Source organism: Rhinoraja longicauda, chromosome 20 (assembly GCF_053455715.1).
Source record: "Rhinoraja longicauda isolate Sanriku21f chromosome 20, sRhiLon1.1, whole genome shotgun sequence".
NCBI lineage: Eukaryota > Metazoa > Chordata > Chondrichthyes > Rajiformes > Arhynchobatidae > Rhinoraja > Rhinoraja longicauda.
Window position 1 is genome coordinate 32,596,522 of NC_135972.1, and position 18,932 is coordinate 32,615,453.

At 42.6% G+C, this 18,932-nt stretch overlaps 1 protein-coding gene across 2 annotated transcripts in view; it reads right to left on the reverse strand.

Annotated features, from left to right (window-relative positions):
* LOC144603436 (protein O-mannosyl-transferase TMTC2-like) overlaps positions 1 to 18,932 on the reverse strand; it is a 190,288-nt gene that overhangs the window by 75,249 nt on the left and 96,107 nt on the right. For both annotated transcript variants that reach the window (XR_013548623.1, XM_078416635.1), the window contains exons 3-4: positions 3,543 to 4,365; positions 3,322 to 3,436 (exon numbers count right to left, since the gene is read on the reverse strand). Coding sequence is in view for 1 of the 2 variants with exons in the window: in XM_078416635.1 (XP_078272761.1) it covers positions 3,322 to 3,436; positions 3,543 to 4,365 (938 nt within the window). In the remaining variant the exon portion in view is untranslated. The remainder of the gene's footprint in view (positions 1 to 3,321; positions 3,437 to 3,542; positions 4,366 to 18,932) is intronic.

The window sequence follows — 18,932 nt, forward strand, 5'->3', positions numbered from 1 at the left end:
ACCTCCTTAATTAAGATGCTGATGAATGAGGGAGCAATGACAGTGAATAGGCACAGAGAGCAAAGGAGGTCATGCTTCAGGAGAACATATTGGTTCGCATTTCACCGGGAGAAAAGGGTGAAATGGCGGAGACAGATAACATCCGAATCCTTGCAATGAATGTGTGTGTGTGTGTGTGTGTGTGTGTGTGTGCGCATATGGATTTGCAAGCAAAATGTGTAGGAAGGAACTGCAGATGCTGGTTTGTACCAACGATAGACACAAAATGCTGGAGCAACTCAGCAGGTCAGGCAGCATCTCTGGAGCAACGGAATACATGACGTTTCGCTTCGAGACGTCTGAAGAAGGGTCTCGATCCGCAATGTCACCTATTCCTTTTCTCCAGAGATGCTGCTTGACCCGCTGAGTTACTCCAGTATTTTGTGTCCATCTTTGGATTTGCAAGCATGTGTGTGTGTACATTCGGTGTGTGAGTGAGCACAAGATTGAGTGAGTGAGTGAGTGAGTGGATATGTGTATGTTGGCGCGTGTGTATGTATGAATATAGTTGAGTGCTGGTGTAATCCATTTTATCAATACCAATCCCACTGAATGCACATCAGTCTGAATCAGTATATTCCCTGACCAATGCCTCACAGCTGGATGAGAAGAGGCAACTTTAAGGGAAGACTAATCGACCTGTGGACCCGTTGTTACTCAAGGTTCTTTAGTAACTGAGCAGCAGGCGGAGCGGGCTGTGCGGAGACCGGTTGCGGCCTCCATCCACCAGGTTGCCGCGGGCCAGCTTCTGCAGCTCCACCGGCACCGCGGCGCTGGCACAGTGTTTCTCCATGTACTCATGGAAGCCCTGCACTCCCATGGCCGCCACCTCAACCTGCTCGCGGCATGCCGGGGGCCATGGCAACGGGTGGACACGGGCACTGGGCGGTGAGGAATGGGAGGCGGGGGGGGGGGGGGGCTGGGGGAGAGAACAGGGGAGAGGGAGCCACTCAGCCATAGCGCCGGCCAGTAGCAGGAGAACGGCCGCAAGGCGCTGCCGCATGTTCGTCCTGCCGGCGGCCATCTTCTTTGGCCTTCTCTCTGCACCACGGGAGGAAGGTCCACGCTGCACCACGGGAGGAAGGTCAGGCGCGGGGCTCGCCGGGACGGGCGCCGGTCCTCCCCGGCAACCCTCCCACAACTGCGCACGCGCGGATCCGGCGGCCATCTTACTGTTGTGACGCAAGATGAACATGTAAGTGAAAGATCAACGGGCCCCAACTGCGCAGGCGCGGCTGCTGGGCCCGTTCACTGTATAAAATTTATAAAGTGAATAACTTTTATAATAGCGCAACAATTTGAACGAAACTTGCTACTGCACACCGCAGGCGGATGGTAAGTAAGGTGCCCCTAAAATTGTTGCGCTACCGTGTACCGTTTTGGCTGTATTTTGGGAACACCATACATACATACAAGATGAGAGTTTTAGTAATATATATACTAGACCAAGTGGACCCGTTGGGACCAAACCTCTCCTGCATTGGTGCAGCACCCTCTCCTCCCCCCTTCCCCCTCCCCTCTCCCCCTCCCCGCTCCCCTCCCTTCCTCCCCCCTCCCTCCCTAGGAGATAGATTTAAGCTTTAAAATGTGAATAACTTAAAATATAACATCGATTTCAATGAAACTTCTTCCATTAGCACCAAAGGGATGACGGTGAGTAAGGTGGGCTTAAAATTGTTGTGCTATTGTGTACCATTTGGCTGTAGTTCAGGAACAAACAAACGAACAAACAAGAGTTTTAGTATATAGATAGATATAGCAAACAAATTTTGGATTTTCAGCTCTCTGGCATGGCATCGTTGGGTTGAGCTGGGAGAGACGAGACACAACTAACACACAAAAAACAAAATAAATAAATTCAGATGTCACATTGTCCTTTAACTCAAAACGAGAACACAATCTCACTTGGTCATGAGACCAGACGCCAGTGGCGAATCTTCAGAGTTTATATTGTGCAGGAGGCACCAGTATATTTAGTCCTTATTAAACGACAATAAATATTTTTTTGATTGTTACTATTTAAATCCATTTATAATTATTGAATGCAGATGGAATGAACATAACAGAAAATGAAAGATGACTTGAAAAAAAATAATGTCTCCAATAGAATTCAATGAAATGATCAGTGTTAGATTTATTTACCCTGCAGTTACATTACATATTAAGAAGGCCAAGGGAGGAGAACATAGGTTTGAAAGTGCTGACAATGCATAACACATACTTCAATATCAGTGAGATTTTTTTAATCAGAGGCATGAGATCTCTCAGTCGCTTACTAACTTATTGTACAATTCAAGGCCATTGCAAAAGTGAAATATGATCATATTTGCTGACAGCCATAGCCACAAGTATACTAAGATCTTGCAGACACTGCCTGGCTATGATGAAGAGAAGCCCTCTTCTGAGGAACAGCATCTCATATTTCGCTTGGGCAGCTTACAACCTAGTGGTATGAATTATGATTTCTCTAACTTCAAGTAACCCCTACATTCCCCCTCTCTCCATCCCTCCCCCACCCAAGTCACTCCAGCTTCTCACTCTCACCCAACAAACAGCTAACCAATTTTGTTTCTTTTATCATCGGTACTTTTTGCATATCTTTCATTCATTGTTCGATATCTTTTTACATCATCGTCTATATCTCTCGTTTCCCTTTCCCGTGACTTTCATTCTGAAGAAGGCTTTCGACCCGAAACGTCACCCATTCCCTCTCCCCAGAGACGCTGCTTGTCCCTCTGAGTTACTCCAGCTTTTTGTGTCCACCTTCAGCCCAAGAGACAAGTTGGCCTGAATTGTTACAAAGCAAGGAACACTGAGAAACGACAGCAGGAGTAAGCCCCGAATGACAGATCCCCATCTAGGCAAAGAGAGCTTTGTTACGGACTGCACCTCACTGTGAAAGGAGTAAGGATCTCTTTTATATTTACACTTTGCTCAGTGCAAACCTAGTTTCACAGATGGTACCTTTGGTCTCAATTGCAGCTTTAACTGCAAAAACACCGCGTGCATGCAAATCGTAAACGTCATTTGAGGTTTTAATAAGTTAATAAAGTGATTGAACTTGTTTCTGTTTAAGAAAGTGATGAAGAAATGCTGCTTTCTGGCCAGGATGGTGGGGGGGGGGGGGGGGGGGGGAAGGATTAATTAAGCACTGCTACAGCGATTCATTGTACCAGTAAACAATATCTGTGTCACACAAATAGATCAATAGTTCCTTTCATTGCAACTTTTATAATTGACCTGGTTAGGAAAAAGGCCAGCTGTTGAGTCATGCATACTTACAAATTATAAAGCATATCAGCCATGTTGCTACGATAGAACAAGGCATTTCTATAGGCCTTTTCAGCTTCCAAAACTTTCCCTTGGCTTTTCAGAACATTCCCAAGGTTACCCCATGCTGCCAGGGAAAGAAAGCAGTTGTTCAAGTTGTTGCTTGAATTTGTTCAAATGAGACACTTCATCTTAACATCAAGATCCATTATTTAAGATCAAAATGTGATTACCTTTTGCTGGGTTCACCTTTATCCCTGATCTATACAACATTTCCTCATCATGCCAGTCTCTGTTCCTTCTTATGGTTTTCGACCCATATAAAATGATCAAAGCAATGGCTGCATATAAAATCATGCTCTTAAAGATTCTCTTCTTCACTCTGAGAGAGAGGGTCCTAATGCCCAATGTTACTAGTAAACAGAATCCCATGCTTGGAATGTAAAGGATTCGCTCTGCGATCACAAATCCAACGTAAAAGAAAATATTCGTAGCAGGCAGGAATGGCACTATGAGCAGTGATAAGGAGAAAATTAATATGTTCTGGGCCGTCGGTGGTCCCTGGATTAAATCGCTCTTGAAAAAATGGTCAGTTCGTTGTACAAAATAAAAACCCTGTTCGTTGTTCCCATGCTCCGTTGTTGAGTGGCAGCTGTGCCCATTTGTATTCTGTTTGCCATTCATCACTGTTTTCCCATTGCATGCCCTGTCATTTGGAGAACCCTTCAGGCTGGTATGGGCGAGGAGCAGCAACAGGACGAGCAACGCCAAAGTGTGCAGGTTCCTCCAATCGCTGGCTGCCCTGATCAAAGGCACAGCGTCCATCGACCAGTCGAAGCTCATCGTGTCAGGGCACAGCAGGAGCCAGAAGTTTGCTGCTGGCAAGTAATGAAAGGTCAAAGTGCGTGCCAGCAGGCTGTCCGAGTCGGCCGCCGGGTTGTCAGAGTTGGAGAAGCTGGGTGGCTTGTTCCCCATCCAGTACAAGCGAAGACCAAGTAAAGTGGCACCCCAGGCAGCCAGCAGGCCCACCCTGATCGCAAGGGAAGCCAACTGCCTCTAAAAGAGAAAAGAGAGAACAAACAAGCATAGTTTCAGTTTTTTCGTTTTTTAAAGTTTTAGTTCGAGAGTTACAGCGCGAAAACAGGCCCTTCGGCCCACCGAGTCCACGCCGACCAGTGGTCCCTGCACATTAACACCATCCCGCCACACACTAGGGACAATTTACACTTATACCAAGCCAATTAACCTACAAACCTGTACATCTTTGGAGTGTGAGAGGAAATTAAAGATCTCGGAGAAAACCCACGCAGGTCACGGGGAGAACGTGCAAACTCCGAACAGACAGCACCCGTAATCGGGATCGAACCCGGGTCTCCGGTGCTGCAAGCGCTGTAAGGCAGCAACTCTACCGCTGCCATCATTAGGAGAGAAAGTAATTAACGGAAACACTCAAGCAATATTCATAATTTTGCCACTCGGAGGAAAGAAATCCACAAGCAAACTCTACAAACCGATGACAATGACAAGGCAATTTACTGAACAAATCTCCAATACTGTACTTAGTACAGTAAACAACCGTTCAGTTGATGATTCTGCTCAGCAGTGTCTAGCTATAAAACTGCATCGTGCGCCAAGAAAATCAACTTTTGGTGACCTACAAACTGATGAAAAGCCAAACAAATTGGAGAGCTTCAAAAATCAATGTTCATAAAACATTGAAATGATCACTAAAATATTCATTTTAATTCATCAAAATGTAAAACTACAATCGCAGTGAAACTGAAATAAAATCAGTAATTGTTAGAAGGCCATTGGGTAATTATTCATACGTATATATATTTTGACACCAAACACCGAGAAGAAAATTTGCTAAAAGCAAAATATTAAGGAATTCACAATACATTAAATAATAAGGGTGAGAAATATCCTTAAAGAAAGCTTTGCTTTTACTCTACAAATAAATTTAATGATTTAATTTTATCTACTCTAAAATGCCTGTAATTTGCAACTGCGACCTTTTAATGGCATAAATCTAGTTAATTGCAAACTACTTCATAAATATTAACTGTGAGATGCATGTACCAGGTATGCATTTAAAGAAATCACCCATACTTGACTCAGGCCTTGTGAACTCTCTACTCATGCTGAGAAACACTCACAAAACATTTTTTCATGTCTTAGACATGTTGATCTACCTCCCGAAAGTAGATCTTACATGTAAGAGTTTCTTCAAGCAATTAATCCCACCTAAAGAATTCTCCAATGCACTGCGTTTTATAAGTTAAGTTGGAGGTTAGATTAAAACAAAGGATAATATTGCGTTATTAACAGCAACTGTCCATTCTGTTACTAAGTTGACTTTATATAAATGGCTTACCACACGTACGTGACAAGATATTTCTAAATCCAAGTATTGACAATTAGAGTCAGGCAGTCATGTTGGAATTTTGTAAAACTTTGGTTCGATCACATTTGTAGTATTTGTGTGCAATTCTGACCTCCCCATTACAGGAAGGACGTGGAGGCTTTGGAGAGTGTGGCTTTGGACGGCACAGTGGTGCAGCGGTAGAGTTGCTGCCTTACAGCGCCGCAGACCCAGGTTCGATCCTGACTATGGGTGCTCTGTGCTAAGTTTGTATGCTCCCCCTGGGATCGCTGGGTTTTCTCCAGGTGCTCCGGTTTCCTCCCACGTTCTGAAGACACATAGGTTTGTAGGTTTTGGTAAAATTGTATATTGGTCATGGTGTGTAGGATAGCGTTAGGGTGTGGGTCATCACTGGTTGGCGCGAACTGGGTGGCCCAAAGGGCCTAGCTCTGTGCTGTATCTCACTCTCTAAAGTCCAAAGGGCTTTAACCAGAATACAACCTGGATAAGAGGGCGGCACGGGAGCGCAGCGGTAGAGTTGCTGCTTTACAGCGAATGCAGCGCCGGAGACTCAGGTTCGATCCTGACTACGGGTGCTGCACTGTAAGGAGTTTGTACGTTCTCCCCGTGACCTGCGTGGGTTTTCTCCGAGATCTTCGGTTTCCTCCCACACTCCAAAGACGTACAGGTATGTAGGTTAATTGGCTGGGTAAATGTAAAAATTGTCCCTAGTGGGTGTAGGATAATGTTAATGTACGGGGATCACTGGGCGGGATCACTGGGCGGCACGGACTTGGAGGGCCGAAAAGGCCTGTTTCCGGCTGTATGTATATGATATGATATGATAAGATAAGAGGGTATCAGCTGTCAGGAGAGATTGTTTTCTCTTGAGTGTCAGAGGTTGAGGGGAGGCCAAATAGAAATATATAAAATTATGCGAGGCATAAATAGGGTAGAAAGTCAGATTCTTTTTCCCCCAGGGTGGAAATGTCAAAGACGAGAGGACATAACTTTAAAGTCAGAGGTAGAAAGTTAAAAGGATTTGTGTGAGGCGTTTTTTTTAGGCAGAATGTGATGGGTCCCTGGAAACTACCATCAAGGATGGTGGTGGAGCACAGAGACCATTGTGGCATTTAAGAGGCTTTTAGATAGGCACATGGATGTGCAGGAAATGGAGACATACGGAGAAGATTAGTTTAACTTGGGATCATGTTCAGCACAAACACTGTCGGCCAAAGGATCTGATCCTGTGCTGGACTGCTCTATGTTCTAGGCTCAGTATTGATTTGAAAATGTAGAATTTTTGTGTTAATTTCTATCAGTAGTAACTTGTATTCAATAAACGTCCACTTCCCTCACTCTCAGGGTCCCTGTTTGATAATCAGGTACAACCACCTTAAGCAAGCAGAAATGAAATTAAAATATTTATCGGTTTAAAATGAATAGATTAATTAGCACTGCTGCTTTCCTTCCACATCCAGATGTGCTAGGCTGGTTAATTAACCTATGTGAGATTCCCCTGGTGTAGGTGGATGGTAGTGGAGCTGAGGAGGGGCTGTGCTGGGAGTGAGGGGGGGGGGGGGAGAATAGTAGATGCGCATTTGAGAGTGAACAGTAGATCAGGAAATGTGGTGCAATTGGAAAACCCAGACAGTCCGTTTGGACTCGATCAGTCTAGTGGCCTCCCTTTATGAAATGATAAATATTAACGGGAATCATAAAACGGGTGACAACAAATCAATAACCACTTTTCCAATTCTGCTTTCTATTGAGCGGAATGGAACACAATATCAGGTTGGATTTAATAGGAGCTGGTGATTCAGTGTCAACCGCTTTGCATCGCTGCTAAAGTTCAATCTCAATATCATTGCCCCAAACCCAGAAACCTTCAAACCTTTTATCCTTGCACGATGTAGTTCAAAAATGCTGTCCTCGTTGGTGTCTGCTTCGCAATTCATCATTAGGTTGACAGCAATGATTATTTACATCTTCTGACTAGAAAATGGTTGGTGCAGCTGCAAGGTTTTCACATGTGCAGTATTTTCTTTGCAATCCGGATTTAAATATCTCACTCGAAACATTGCAAGTGATTGCCCCTCTGATTGGAAAAGCAAATCACTGGATCATTGAGGAGGATTTTACATAACGGTTGCACGCAGGTTTAGATTAACTTCCCCGAATGGACGCAGGGTTCTTCGAGGTTTTGAACGGGAGGGGCATTGCTGGAGGGGAATAATTATAATCATACATGGAGATATTTGCTGGGGCATTGTGAAATTTGCCCCCAGGGGCCTGGCTGCTCCAGCTGTGTGAATGGGCGAAACTGGGAACAACACAGATCCTTCATCAGAACACATGGCAGCAGTCAAGGCAGCTCAGTAGCTGGCAATCGAGAGATGGGGTAATTATCTTGCCAGAATAAATCTAAATCAGCCTTGTCAGTACAAACAAATATGATGGAGGAATTAAAGGTATAACTTCTCCTTTCAATACCAAAAAAATTATATCTTCAATGTATAAATTGTTACAAAAATCTAGTCCAAAGACAGGAATTCAAAAATCAAGACAAAGATGGGAAACAGATCTGAATATTAGCAATGATGAACCAAGTTGGGAAAGATTGTGTGTTAGGAAGTATGAAAAATACTATTAATGTGAGATATAGTTTAGTACAATACAATTTTCTACATCAACTATATTTAACTCCGAAAACATTAAACAATTTAAATCCAAATTTACCTGAAATTTGTTTTAGATGCAACCAGGATGTGGGTACTTTTTTACACTCCACATGGGCATGTCCTAAGGTAACTCCTTTTTGGAAAGACCTAAAAAACTTTTTGGAACAATTGAGACCGCACCTGGAGTACTGTGTGCAGTTTTGGTCTCCAAATTTGAGGAAGGATATTCTTGCTATGGAGGGCGTGCAGCGTAGGTTCACTAGGTTAATTCCCGGAATGGCGGGACTGTCGTATGTTGGAAGGCTGGAGCGATTGGGCTTGTATACACTGGAATTTAGAAGGATGTGGGGGGATCTTATTGAAACATATAAGATAATTAGGGGATTGGACACATTAGAGGCAGGAAACATGTTCCCAATGTTGGGGGAGTCCAGAACAAGGGGCCACAGTTTAAGAATAAGGGGTAGGCCATTTAGAACGGAGATGAGGAAGAACTTTTTCAGTCAGAGAGTGGTGAAGGTGTGGAATTCTCTGCCTCAGAAGGCAGTGGAGGCCAGTTCGTTGGATGCTTTCAAGAGAGAGCTGGATAGAGCTCTTAAGGATAGCAGAGTGAGGGGGTATGGGGAGAAGGCAGGAACGGGGTACTGATTGAGAGTGATCAGCCATGATCGCATTGAATGGCGGTGCTGGCTCGAAGGGCTGAATGGCCTACTCCTGCACCTATTGTCTATTGTCTATTGTAAGACCATACCATTGGATTCAAGGTTGTTTTTATTGGGAGATACTAAAGGAATATTACCAAGATTAATTTTAGATCAATATCAGGAAAGGTTTCTCAAAATAGCAGTAGCAATAGCAAAAAAATGTGTGGCGGTCACTTGGAAAGATCACAATGAAATAAGAATTGCAAAATGGTATGCAGAAATGCGTAGTTGTATCCCATTAGAAAAAGCTACTTATAATCTGAGAAATAAATATGATTTCTTTTTGAAACTTTGGAACCCATTCACTTTAAAACTAGGATTAAGAATTGGAAATATTTAATTTCAGGATTGTTTTGATACCCCTAAAAAGAATTTAATAAAAAATTAGCCGGAAGTGTTTCCTTCTTGTCTCCAGGTTCCCTTCTTTCTTCTTTCTTACTTTCTTTCCTTTTTAAATTTTTTTATTTCTTTATCTGTCTTCTTCTCCTTTTTCCTATTTTTTCTAACTGGGGGGTGGGGGGAGGGGGGTTGTGGGTGGGGAGATAATACAGAACAATACAGGTATAATCGAATTTAAATGTATAATCGAATTTATAATGTAGGTACCATCGCGTACTATGAGTTCATACATGTATTTGTTTTGTTAAAATTTAAATTAAAAAAAAATTTTAAATTAAAAAAAATACTGAGCATTCTTGTGAAGGTACCGCCTTTTAAAATTGAATAACCACCTCCTCTGCTCATCTTTGCAAGCTGGAAGAGTTGACAGAAATTACACAATTAAAACTACTTGGAATTAACGATTTAAAAAAAATCTGAAGAAGCGTCTCGACCCGAAATGTCACCCATTGCTTTTCTCCTGAGATGCTGCCTGACCCGCTGAGTTACTCCAGCATTTTGTGATACCTTAAAAAAATCTTCAGTTGTTAATATTTTCAGTGCAACTTTAGAACTCACAAGTATATGCTTGGAAGGACTCTTTGGATCAAATATCATGACGGCACAGGACAGAATGCGTAGAGTACAGCATCTTCTTCTCTGCCATTGATCATATAGTCAGATTAGTTTATATTAACCTCTCCGTTAGACCTCCACTCACTCATTTATTTCCTTTTTAGTTCAGTGAAGTGCCTCAAATTTCAGTCCCAATGACAGTCAGGAAATGACTTGTCAGCCACAGCTTCTTCTTGGAACATTCACAATAATGTATAATAATTCATCTTGTGCATGAAAACCAACAATGATATATATCCGATTCATAAAGTTCAAGTGTAAAAATAGAGTAAATGATTACACAAACCTCAATTTGAATAACTTGACAAAGGCAGATCTAAACCAAATGTTGGTAGACACAAAATGCTGGAGTAACTCAGCGGGTCAGGCAGCATCTCAGGAGAGAAGGAATGGGTGACGTTTCGGGTCGAGACCCTTCTTCAGACCCGCCCCCTCCCCTGACATCAGTCTGAAGAAGGGTCTCGACCCGAAACGTCACACATTCCCTCTCTCCTAAGATGCTCCAGCATTTTGTGACTACCTTCAATTTGAACCAGCGTCTACAATTATTTTCCTACACATCTAAACCAAATGTTGGTCAATTCAGACGTCAGCAATAGTGAATCCTTTGTATGGTGTACTAAAATGCAAATGTCCTTGATGATATACACAATTTTTTATGTTCATAAGTTCCATGAGTAAAATTAGGCCATTCAGCCAATCAAGTCTACTCCACCATTCAATCATGGCTGATCTATCTCTCCCTCTCAACCCCATTCTCCTGCCTTTGCCCCATAACCCCTGACACCCCTACTAATCAAGAATCTGTCAATCTCTGCTTTAAAAATATCCATTGACAAGACCTCCACAGCCGTTGGTGGTAATGAATTCAATAGACAATAGACACTAGACAATAGGTACAGGAGTAGGCCATTCGGCCCGTCGAGCCAGCACCGCCATTCAATGCGATCATGGCTGATCATTCACAATCAGTACCCCGTTCCTGCCCTTTCCCCATACCCCCTGACTCCGCTATCATTAAGAGCTCTCCACCTGTGAATTCCACACATTCACCACCCTCTGACTAAAGAAATTCCTTCCCATCTCCTTTGTGCATTTATTCTGAGGCGATGGCCTCTGGTTCTAGACTCTGCCACTAGTGGAAACATCTTCTCTACATTCACTATTTTAATGTATATTCTCTCCTTTATCCTTTATTTATACACCCAGAATTCTAATGAAACCTGCAAAAGTTCCTAAGGATGGAGACCTTCGACTTTGCCTCACAAAAGTCTTGTTGAACCTGATGAAATGCTGTTAGAGTTTCCAGAACACAGGAGATAAATTGCTTTAGAATTGCATTCTAAATATATATTTAGAATGAAGTGATTGTAATGTAAGTGGTAGCCTTGCCCAGCTAGGTATTGTGTAAATGTGTATGCATAACCTACATAAAGCACAATGGCGCAGCTGGTAGAGTTGCTGCCTCAATGTGCCAGAGACCTCGAGTTCGATCTTAACCTTGGGTGCTTTCTGAGTGGAGTTTGTACACTCACCCTGTGACAGCGTGGGTTTCCTTTGGCTCTGGTTCCCTCCCCCATCCCAACGATGTGGCGGTTTTTAAGTTTATTGGCCTCTGTAAATTGCAGCAAGTGAGCAAGGAGCAGATGAGAAAATGGGATAACATAGGACGAGAGTGAATGGTCGGCATGAAATCGATAGGTCTAAGCGCTTGTTTCCATAATATGTCTCTAGAAACTGATTGTTTTGTTTTTGAAAGTAAGCTCAAACAGAGAATTTAAAAATAAGTGTAACAGAAAATAAGTGTGAAATGGCATTTTCAGTTTTTCGTGCAAGTTAGTTCAGGAACCTGATAGGTGTAGGAAATATGCCATGGAATTTATCAAGCTTAAGAGTCATAGAGTGTGGAAACAGGCCCATCAACCCAACTTGCCCACATCGGCCAACTTGTCCCAGCCTCACTGGTCCCACCTGCCAGCATTTGGTCCATATCCCTCCAAACCTGTCCTGTCCATGATATGAATAACTTGACAAAGCTTGCTTTGTCAGTCAAAAAGATTATGGTTAAACTATATGAGCAACATTTCCTTCCCATCCTACACGAATCCCTTAATTCCCACTGTAAACAAGAACTTATTGATCTTATCTTGAGAAAACAGTTCTCCAATGTCGATAATTTCAAACATTTATCGCACACTGAGTCAAGAAATCTCTCATCACTGCAGTTCTAAGTGGCTAATCCTTGAAATCTTGATGTGAATTTCTTTATAGTGCATCCAGGAAATCAATCGCTTAGCATCTTCCCTATCAAGAAGTCTTATAAGATTTTTGGATTTCATTGAGCTCACTATATTCTTCTGAACTCGGGAGAACATAGACTCTTTCTTCTCAATCCCATACAATAAATTACTATCCCAAATAGCAATCCAATGAATCTGAAAAGCAAGGATATACTTCCTTGCTTAGGAGTAAACAGATATACTGAATGGTTTCACCCAAGACCTGTGTAATTGTAGCAAGGCCTGATCTCACTCTTCTCTGATAATTCGCTATCCAATTATTCAGAAATCCTTAGGAAGGAACTCCAGATGCTGGTTTAATCCGAAGATGGACACAAAATGCTGGAGTAACTCAGCAGGACAGGCAGCATCTCTGGAGAGAAGGAATGGGTGACATTTCATGTCAAGACCCTTCTTCAGACTTTAAGTTACTTACTATCTTTAACATGTTGTGAGACGTTAGATGGCTGTACCTTTGTTCCACATTTCTGATGGAGCTTTTATTTAACAATTTGAAACGTGTTCTTCAACACTCTCTGTCTATTCAGAGATCTTGATGGTTCAGCTCACTGATTCCCACTTCCCTTTACCTGCCCCCAGTCACCCTTTAACACACCAGGACCTCATTCTCTTGCTCTCGTTGGCACAAAAGAGCCATGGTTCCTATGCTCCTTTTCATTCACTGGGGCCCTGATTCCTTTGCTCTCTTTAGACTTAGCAGGGATCGGACTTTAATGCTCCCTTGCTTCCCAGGGCTCTAGTTCCTGCACTCTCTTTAAACTTTGTGGGGACCAGGCTCCTAAATTTCCATTTAACCAAACAATGCTTCAGGCTTAGATAAACACAAAAAGCTGGGGTAACCCCCATACGTCACCCATTCCTTCTCTCCAGAGATGTTGCTTGTCCCACTGAGTTACTCCAGCTTTTTGTGTCTTGTTTCATTGGGTTGTTTAAATTAATACTGACTAGCTAATTAATTTATTGCATCGTATGGGAGGCACATTCCCAATCTCGTTGTACCCCTGTACAATGACAATAAAGATATATTGTATTGTATTGTATTGTATTGTCTATCTACAGATGAAACCAGCATCTGCAGTTCCTTCCGGCACAATTCTTTAGGCTTATTACACTAAAAAATATTGTGATATATACCTTTTTTAATTTAATTCTATCTTTAACATGTCGTGAGATGTTGGATGGTTGTACCTTTGTATCACATTTCCAATGGACATTTTATTTGACAATGGTATGTATATGTGTTGATTGAGAATTTGGAATGTGTTCTTTAAATGTTTTCCAGCTTTTTGTGTCTATCCTTCTTCAGAGCATATGTGTTGTGAATAACATCATCTCCAAGTTACCCACAATATTCACACAGACATTGTGGCTCCAAGTGCCTGCTCCTAGACTGTCTTCTATAAAGTCACGCACCATCTCAAGGTGGGCATCTATCACTAAGTCTGCATCATCAATGGATGCTACTCCAGTATTCCCCAATAATGCCGTTGTGAAAGCATGACCATCACAAGTATTACATCAGTGAAAGACGTTCAGCAAAAGCAGAGATGAACAATAAATGCCACCGTGCCCACACCAGTGGCACCCCAGACACACACACAGTAATGCCAATTCAGATCTACAAAAGCTAATCTGTGGTTACTGAATATTTGAAATATCTGCAGATCATGCAGTGTTCGCAGACAAATATACAGAGTTAATATTTCACTTCAACAACCACCTGGTAAAATGTTTTAAAAAAATACACAAAGTGCTGGAGTAACTTAGTGGGTCAGGCAGCATCCCTGAAGAACATAAATAGGTGACATTATGGCTCGGAACCCCACTTCAATCTGAAGAAGGGTCCAGACTGAAATGTCACGTATCCATGTTCTCCAAGATGCTAGACACAAAATGTTGGAGTAACTCGGGTCCGAAACGTCATCCATTCCTTCTCTCCATAGATGCTGCCTGTCCCGCTGAGTTACTCCAGCATTTTGTGTCTATCTTCGGTTTAAACCAGCATCTGCAGTTCCTTCATACACATTTCATCAAGATGCTGCCTGACCCCCCACTGAGTTACTCCAGCACTTTGTCTCTTTTTCTTTTGCAACCCATCATCTGCAGTTCCGTTTATCTACATCTGGTTAAATGTCATTGACTTGAAATGTTTCTACATTTCTCCATGCACAGATGCTACTTGACCCGTTATGTATTTACAGCAGTTTAAGTTAAACTGGAATTAAATCTTTGCTAAAGAAAACATTGCCAACAAACTGAGAACCACGTTTTGAATTCCTTCCAATGCTGATTCTCTACAGTTGTAGTTCTCTACAGAATAAACAATTGGAAAATGGTGAAAATTTCTGCCTAAATGTTTATTCCACAAGGACACTACAATTTCACGGTTCTTACCATATGTACCAGCAGTCTAATTGAATGGAAAATGTGACTAAGTCAACTACTTACTGGAATTTTAGCTCTCTGATTAGCTGTTGAAAATGCAACAGATCAACGCATTCAGAAGAATGCAGAAAATTCCCCAGTCAGCACATTGTGGGCACGGATACCCTATTCATGTTAAGAGCAAATTATTAGTGGCTAACAGTCTAAACAGTTCAATTATTGAACCTCCAAGGGATTGAAGGAGAAATTCAAACTGACCTTACCTCCCCTCCTTCTTTCATCGTTAATATATGGAAAGTTATTGAATGCCAGAACTAACTTTAATCCTGTTTAGTGTTAAATAAGAGGTTTATTGATTCCTAGTAGGCATTTGTATTTCAGTATAATCATTATAAGCGTGAAACAATCCAGCCTTTTATTGTGGATGCCTATGTGTATTCTGCAAACTGAATTAGCTCTAAAACAAGAATGCTTTCAATGTATAGAAAAGAACTCAAAGAGAACAAGTTAAAAAGAAGTCCAATGCTTTATCAACAGCAAGAAGCCGGACATAAGAATTGATCCTTTCACTTACTAGGGGAATAATATCATGCAAATGCTTTGGTGTCTATTCAGACTGCGTCCTCCTTAAATGATTGTCTTAGAAGCTTAGGACGAGAAAAAAACTCCCGAAGGACCAGAAAACCTGCTCAGCATTCTTTAAGCCAGGTAATTAGTTTTTCCAAAAAATAACTATAAATATAATTCACTTGTTTTTTTTCTTAAGCTGCTTCTACCCACACATCCTTTAGTGCCAAATGTGTGGCAGTTGTACATCAAATAGTTTGCTTGAAGGATTATTTGTTGTGCAAAAGAATTGTGCAAAAGTTTCTCAGCCTTTTGCAGCATAACAAAACTGTGAGGGTGGAAGTGTATGCACAAAAAAGAGAAAAGACAGAGACAGGTAAAAGCTCTACCAAAATAACCATGATAGTAAAATAAGTCTCCACCCAAAACGTCACCCATTCCTTCTCTCCAGAGATGCTGCCTGTCCCGCTGAGTTACTCCAGCATTACGGCGGCACGGTGGCGTAGCGGTAGAGTTGCTGCCTTACAGCGAATGCAGCGCCAGACGCTCAGGTTCGATCCTGACTACGGGCGCCGTCTGTACGGAGTTTGTATGTTCTCCCAGTGACCTGCGTGGGTTTTCTCCGAGATCTTCGGTTTCGTCCCACACTCCAAAGACGTACAGGTTTATAGGTTAATTGACTGGGTAAATGTAAAAATTGTCCCTAGTGTGTGTAGGATAGTGTTAATGTGCGGGGGATCGCTGGGCGGCGCGGACTCGGTGGGCCGAAGGGCCTGTTTCCGCGCTGTATCTCTAAATCTAAAAAAATATATATATTTTGTGTCTACCTTTGGTTTAAACCAGCATCTGCAGTTCCTTCATGCACATGACAGTAATCATCTTCTTCTTTCAGCTTAGCTTTTGCCCACTATACACCTTTTCAACAGTAGCTTGTATAAAATTATTTCATTGAATTGGGGATTTCTGCTCCGATTTTAACTCGGTTGCAGGTGGGATGGCAGAGAACCCTGTCCAGTCTGAAGAGAGGGCGGCGACAGATTCAAACTTCCAGGCCCACCTGAATACCCAACAATGACTTCTACTTAAAGCCAAGACACAAGACTGCAAATGCTGGAATCGTGAGTAAAAAAATAAACTGCTGGAGAAACTTAATGGATGAAACAGCATCTGAGGGAAATGGAGAGACAATGTTTATCATAAGGTCATGTTCATAAGTGAGAGGAGCAGAATTAGGCCATTTGGCCCATCGAGTCTACTCCATCATTCAATCATGGCTGATCTATCTCTCCCTCCTAACTCCATTCCCCTGCCTACTCCCCACAACCTGACACCTGTACTAATCAAAAATCTATCTATCTCTGCTTTAGTGTCTGATGAGAGGGGTCTTGACCCAAAACATCAGCTGTCCATTTCCCTCACAATGTTGCCTGACCAGCTGAGTTCCTCCAGCAATATGTATTTTACCCTGCTTAAAGTCATTGTGGTTCCACCATACAAATGGACTGGTCAAGGAAACAACCTTTGCTTCAATGTAAGCAAACCACATCAGTGAAACAGGCAAAGAAACACACTAATGCCTCTAGTTCCTATGAAGACTCAGGAGATTTAGCATGTCCCCAACAACGACTGCCAATTTTTACAAAATGCATCTGAGTCAGCTCTTCATGTGAACCAGGTTCCCCGCCATCGACTGAATCTATACTTTGCGATGCCTCATGGAAACTGACAACATAATCAAGGACCACTCACATTCCCATCATTCTCTCTTCTCCACTCTCTAATTGGTCAGAAGATATAAAAGCCTGTCAGCATGTACCACTAGATTCAAAAATATTTCCTTCTATGCTGTTATCCGACTAATAAATGGACCCCTCACACACGAAGAATGTAGGTAGTCACAATCTTATGATCTATCCCGTTGCTGCCCATTTTTCCCACACTTTCTCTGTAGCTCCAACACTATATTATGCACTCTGTTTATATTTTCTTTTGCATTCATGTATAAAATGGTCTGTCTGCATATTAAGTCAGGCAAAGTTTTTCACTGTATCTCACTGCGCATGAAAATAATATACCAATAACAATGTAGAAATTTCACTGGGAGCATTCATTGGGATAACAAGTCCGGCCTTTGAATCAAATCTATTATGGTCTGGATGCCGCCTTTAGGCTTTAAAGATACAGCATGGAAACAGGCCCTTTGGCCCACAGAGTCTGCGATGATCAGTGATAACCCCATAAACTAGCAACTATACTACACACTAGGGACAATTTAGAATTTACCCACAAACCTGTACATCTTTGGGGTGTGGGAGGAAACCGGAGCACCCGGACAAAACCCATGGGTCACGGGGAGAACGTACAAACTCCATACAGACAGACCAGGATCGAACCCGGGTCTCTGGCGCTGTAAGGCAGCAACTCTACAGCTTCGCCTCTGTAAGCTTTGGCCAGTAGACCTGAAACTGAGTGTTCCTTAGGGTGATGATTTGTCCCTTTGGAACAACCCCACACTACAAAATCCAATCGGGACAGTGGTATAAATAACCAGTGGGGCAACTATCTGCTGAGTCCTGGCAAGCATCTCTTTCTATGAGCTCCTCAGAGGAAGGATTGGTGAAAATCTAGGAGGACCAGCTACAGCGGAGGTTGGAATGAGGATGTGGGATGTCAGGAGCAGCAGTGTGGGGATGAATCTGACACAGTACCAGGAACCATCTACAAGAGCCTGAAGGGGGTGAGAGGATAGAGAAAATATACTGCATGGGATATCGCAACAAAGTGAGGCTGGATGGAGGCATGGGTGAGAATATTAACCATCAGGGACCAAAGCGAAATTGAGACTAGTCTGGCAGTGGCAGAAATGACGGGAAAGCCAATATTGAGAGAACTGAGGAAGCAACATATTATAAAAGGAACAAAACTGCCTCAGGGGAATTTCTCATATCTGTCCTGAACCCCTTGGATGGAGAAGTGGGGCTAAAGGTAGGAAGGTGATCAGCCGTCCCATGATGCCGTTGCATGGTGAATGCCAGCAATATGTGGCCACAGGTCAACATTTCAGCTGATGATAGAGGGGCCCAGTGGCAACGTCAGTATTGAAGTAGGAGCAGCATTGAGACACATGAGATTACACACGCTGGAATCTGGAACAACACACAATCTGCTGGAGGAACTTGGTGGGTTGAGCTGCAACTGGGAATGGAAGGCAAGGTTGCAAGGTTCCTATCCATCCTCAAATACCGCGTGACCCATGGAGTTCCTCCAGCAGTTTGTGTGTTGCTGGAAGTTCGAGCAATATCAAACTCCTGAACATAGGACTCAGCACCCATCTCTGCAATTGACTTGGAAACATAGAAAATAGGTGCAGGAGTAGGCCATTCGACCCTTCAAGCCAGCACCGCCATTAAATATGATCATAGCTGATCATCCAAAATCAGTATCCCGTTCCTGCTTTCTCCCCATATCCCTTGATTCTGTTAACTCTCTCTTGAAAACATCCAGTGAATTGGCCTTCACTGCCATCTGTAGCAGAGAATTCCACAGATTCACAACTCTCTGGGTGAAAAAGGTTTTTCCTCATCTCAGTCCTAAATGGCCTACCCCT